The following is a 5,092-nucleotide window of genomic DNA, read 5'->3' as shown; positions in this document are numbered from 1 at the left end:
GAGAGAATAAAAAACAAGTTTGAAGGCCACTGCCTTCCACAGGGGGCTTTGAACTTCCCAGCAGAAGCGTGGCTTTCCTTGAAGCGTTTCTCCTGAAACGCTTTGCTTGTATGATGCATTTTCCCCCACTTGGCTCTATCCTCCACGTGACCGGAAGAGTGATTTTTCTAAAATCTCATCATGTTACTCCCCTGCTTAGAAACTTCTATGGCTCCCAGCTACCTCTAGGTTAAAATCTGTATTCCTCTTTCAGCATGACCTATGAGAGCCTTAGTGATCTGGACCCCCATCCACCTCTCCAGAGTTGCCGTTAATTACTCCCCAGCTCCCACCTTCCTTTCAAACCGGCTGACTCACATCTCCTGGTACTTGCTATGTGCATCCGTGTATACTCCAGTGGCCCTGCCAGGAGGCTGCTCTCCCGTCTCCACTGAGCGACTCCCACTCACCCCTCCAGCCTCAGATCAGGTGTACTCTTCCTCCACGAAAGCCTTTCCTGCACCTTTGGCCTGGGTTAGGCCCCGCCCTCTTTGCAGCACCCCCTACTCCAACCCCCATGCTTACCTGTCAGAGCCCTGCTTCTGCCTCCTTTTCTTGTCTGCCTGTCCCACTAGAATGCAGATTTGCATCATCTGCTTAACTCTGTTTTGCTCCCCTGGAAAGAAGTTTCTCAGGGAATTTGTTCTTTCTCTTGGGGTGAGCATACCATATTTGCCTCGGAAAAGCATACCAGAAATGCCAATGGCTTGATGTTAGGCATGGAGAGTTTTCAGCATGGGGGTTTGTCCCCTGCAGCCAAACCTCAATTTTACATGGAGGAGGTAGGCTAGGCAATATCACATGATGAGAAAAATCTGTGGGGAAGAATAGCTGACTACAGGAAAAACTCCAGAAAGCCGCTTTCAAATCCTCCAGCTGACTTGGTGTGCATTTTGGAAAGAGCAGGGCAGATGCTTGTCTTAGGTCCCCAAATCTGCTAATAGTTAAGATGCTTAGGTTCAAACTTTTCCTATGAAGAGGGGACTACTGTTAAAAGTGTCCTTTGAATGTTGGACGAAGGCACATGCCAATCTTCCCTCCAAGCCAGGAGTCCGCAGACTCAACCATGTGGCAGGAAGGCCCTGCCCTGACGCCTTCACCAAACCCAACCCACCTCGGCAGCTGTCAAGGGAGAGGTTGTGGAGCAGAACTCGCGGTCCTGCATCAGTTAGCCAATTTGCATCTATAAAATGGGCATGGGGGTGGAGGAGGGCTATGCTAGATGCCCGTTCCAAATGCCACAAGCCAGGAGCTGCTCACCCTCCCACTGCAAACATCAAAGTTCATTTTTGTTTCTTTTCTTTTTTTGGCTCTGCCGCGCGGCTTGTGGGATCTTAGTTCCCAACCAGGGATTGAACTCAAGACCCTACAGTGAAAGCGCCGAGCCCTAACCACTGGATGGCGGAGGAATTCCCAAAGAAGTTCATTTAGAAGAAGAAAAAGGAAATGCTACATTACACTGTAAATATGTTTAAGGTATAGTTCCTAGAGACACGGGACAGGCTGAGAATCAATAGGAAAGATTTGGATCATTTCATGGATGGGAAGAATCTAATGCGTTATTAAGGGCAGGTGGGAACGTTTTGAGCACAGAAGGGGCAAACAGGCCCGCCAGGCAGAGATGGAAACCTGGACAGATGGGCTCAGGGTGGTGTCTCTGGGCTGTGTTTTATTGTGACTCAGTTCCTCCCTGGCCTTAGAGGACTGGGATGGGAGGGCTGGGGACACAGCAGTCCATTGCAAGGGCTACCCAACCCTCCAGGGATACAGTGCTATTTTGAAAATATGCTGTTCTCGAAAGCAGCACGGATTTCCAGCCACCAACTGCTTCTCCCTCCTTTCAGCTCAAATCAACCCACCTGTAAATGTAACTAAAAGAAACCCACAATGCTGATGATTAAAGCCCTATCTTGGAAAAAATGCCAGGGGGTGTGTCTCATTGGAGGGCAGAAGTCAAGGTAAATTACATGACTCACCAGGAAATATTAGAAATACATATTTGGAGGCTTTTTCCTTTTACCTCCCCTCTGCTCCCTGCAGACAACTCCTCTGGGATGAGACTTGTGCAAGAGGCCAGACCTAGATGCTAAAGAGCCCAGGAGACAGGTAAACTGTGTGTCTCTACTCAGAGCCAAGGGGAAAGTAGCTCCTTTGGTGCACACCTTGGCCACTTGCTGTGCAAATGAGATCCAGAGACTGTTCCGGATCACTAGCTCGCAGCCGTGGGTTGGTGACCTCTTCCCTGCAAACACAGGGAAGAGGTGGTTGATGGAAAAAAAAAAAGTCATTCAAAGGACAGCTTTGTAATGTGAAAGGAAAACATATGCCACTTTAATATGCTTAAGAAGTCATTCATGATACATTAGAAACCAAACCGTATGGGTAAGGCCTGGTTGTCTCAGGAGCAGGTTGACAGGGGCTGAGCCTGCCCTCACAAAGTGACCCGTTAACAGCCGAGTCAGACCCGTTAACTGCAGTTAGGCGCTTCCTCTGCGTCAGTGGTTTACAATCTTAACTCATTCTTCTAGCAAATGTTTCCTAATAAACCCAGAGCTTCCACCTGCCCAGAAATGTCTACTGGAAGCTAACTTTCCCTCTCCCAAGCAGGACCACGCTTCTGCTCCTAACTCAATCCTGTAGTTTGGGGATTCGGCGCCAGGAAGGCTTGGTCCTTGGTCTCCCTCGGTTAGGCGTGCCCTGGTCCCCGCGTCTCCTGGCCGGTGACTGTACTCCTGAGACAGGTGCCTGAGACGGACCCCGAGGTGATCTGCTCCCTGCAGGACCAGCGCCCACGGCTGCGGCCCGAGCTGCGTCCGAGGCGCCGCCCCTTCGGTGGGACCCGGGACCGCCAGGGACCACCCGGGACCACCCGGGACCGCCAGGGACCGCCAGGGACCACCCGGGACCACGGCCCCGCCGCAGCGTCTTGGTCCCTCCACGCTCTCCAGTCTCCGTCTCCTTCAACGGTCCTGGAAGAAGGGGAACATATGGCGGAGAAGGCCTTGAATTTGCGCCACCCGTCTGCCCACGGAGTCCTTCCCCTTGGCGGGCGCCGCCGCCGCTGTCTCCACGACCGACGCGCCCACTGCGCTGGAGGCGCGTCTCGGCGTACACGCGGCGCCGACGCCGCTGCTGTTGTTGTTGGCGTTGTTACGCTCGCTGCTGCCCGCCGTCTCCCAGTCCTCGGCCCCCGACAGCTCCCGCAGGCTCCAGGGCGCGTCGGGCCGCAGGTAGTGACAGGCCCGGTGGCCGCTGTGGTCGCGGCGCGTGGGGTCTGCCCCCAAGGCGCCCACCAGCACCTTGACGACCATATCGTGGCCCTGCAGGGCCGCCAGGTGGAGGGGCGTGAGGCCGCCGCTACCCGGGGCGCTCACGTCGAGCCGCAGCCCCCTGCGCTGGGCGAAGTCGTGCACCAGGATGAGTTCCTCGTGGCGCCCGTGCTTGGCCAGCCAGTGCAGCACCGTGTAGCCCGTGATCGGGTCGCCCCGCAGGAGCAGCCCCGGCTCGACCTCCAGCAGCTCCTGCAGCGCCTCAAAGCGGCCCTCAGCGGCCGCCAGTATCCACGCGTGCTCCCGGGGCTCCAGGCATAGCCCGCTACCGCTCGGTGCGTTCGGCCCGCCCGGGGACTGCTCCTCGGGGCGCTCCTCCGACAGCCACCCGGCGGGAGCCGCCCCCTGCAGCCCCAACAGCTCCCGCAGCGCTCCCCGCCGGCGCCCCGAGACTGTTCCCGAGGGCATCACCGAGCGGTGGAAGGCGGTGGTGGCGTTGCCCCGGTACCTGCCCAGGCTGACGGTGTCCACTCTCGAGGGGCGGGGCTGCGGGGCGCTCCGCAGGCTGAGCTCGGTCGGTGCGAAGGAGGCCTTGGGTGCCGGCTTCGCGGCCCCTCGGGGCTCGGCCATGGTCCTGCCGCCGCGGCTGTTCCAGTGTCTAGCGTTTGCTGCCCTTCCCGGGCCCCACCAAGAGAGGAACTGGCGCTGGCGTTGGGGAAGGAAGCGGCTTGAGCAATTGGGCTCGGAGGGAGGGAGCGAAGGAGGGGAGAAGAGGGAGGGAGAGCGCGAGCGAGCCGAGGGAGGGCCCCCGGCACGGGCGGTGGGGGGGCCTGGAGGGGTGGGAGCTCCGGCCATGCCCCCGGGTAGAGCCCCTTTCCTGCACCCCGGGTACCGCCGCCACCTACGCTTCCCCGGGTCGCGGGCGGCCCCGCCCCAAACGGCCAGGTGAGCTGGGCGGCCCCGCCTCCCGCACGGCGTGGGCAACTGTGGGGCGGACGCGGGGGCGGGCTGCGCGCTAGCCCCGAGCGCCAACGGGAGCAGCCCAGCTGCCCCAGCAGCCGGGTTCTCAGCATCCCCGCAGTTGCTGGGTGAAGAGGCTCTAGGGAGCCCCCTCCGCGGTGGGCTGAGTTCGGCTTCCAGCCAAGGCCTCCGGCAGCGCGGTCCTTACAGCTCCGGGGCGGTCGCTCTCCGCCCCTTCCTTCGCCCTTCCCTCTTATCTCCTCAGGAGTCTCCCTGCACTTTGTCCCCGAGCCGTCTTTGTCCCGCGCCTCGCATTCACGGAGGCGGCTTGGCTGCCCCATGTGACTCGGGTTCGCTTGCACTGCCCTTTGTGTGGCCTTGACCCTTCCCGCAGCGCCGGAGCTGCCCGGGATTCCTACAGAGAAATTCGAGAAAGTGTCCAGGCGTAAAAGCCCTTCCAGGGAACTGAGAAGGGCTACCCCCTGCTTCCCCGAGGCTCCCTACTCCTCTCTCCGCCCTCTTCTCTTTAACCTTTCCCAGCTTGGCTTGAAGAAGCAGGTACTGGTGAATCTGAGCCATCGGCCACGAACGCCTTACCCTCTTCAGAGATGCATCCCGCTCTCTCCCTGAGGGACCTGCTGATTTCCGCGAATTCCGAGTTTCAAGGCTTTTAAAAGAGGAGGGTATTTTACCTTTTTAGTCCTAACATTAGCATCCTCTTGGCTCTTCTCTCAATAAATGGTAGTTCTTGCCTCCCCCCCCCCCCCGCCCCATGTGAGGGAGTTCAGTCATGAGCAGTGGGGAGCCATAGAAGGTTCTTGAGC

General features: G+C 58.4%; 1 protein-coding gene across 1 annotated transcript; it reads right to left on the bottom strand.

Annotated features, from left to right (window-relative positions):
* Positions 1–2,369: 2,369 nt before the first annotated feature.
* On the bottom strand, positions 2,370–4,405 carry SOWAHD (sosondowah ankyrin repeat domain family member D). The gene has a single exon (XM_079911544.1). It carries the CDS (start codon positions 4,161–4,163, stop codon positions 3,000–3,002), a length of 1,164 nt encoding a protein of 387 aa, XP_079767670.1. The 5' UTR covers positions 4,164–4,405; the 3' UTR covers positions 2,370–2,999.
* Between the last annotated feature and the right edge of the window lie 687 nt (positions 4,406–5,092).

Source organism: Stenella coeruleoalba (assembly GCF_951394435.1).
Source record: "Stenella coeruleoalba genome assembly, chromosome: X".
Taxonomy (NCBI): Eukaryota; Metazoa; Chordata; class Mammalia; order Artiodactyla; family Delphinidae; genus Stenella; species Stenella coeruleoalba.
The sequence above is the reverse complement of the archived record's forward strand: the minus strand, read 5'-3'. Positions and strand labels throughout refer to the sequence as shown.

What these genes read in the sequence shown, in the direction of transcription:
- SOWAHD (XM_079911544.1), bottom strand. Translation starts at nt 4,163, where the DNA reads ATGGCCGGAGCTCCCACCCCTCCAGGCCCCCCCACCGCCCGTGCCGGG.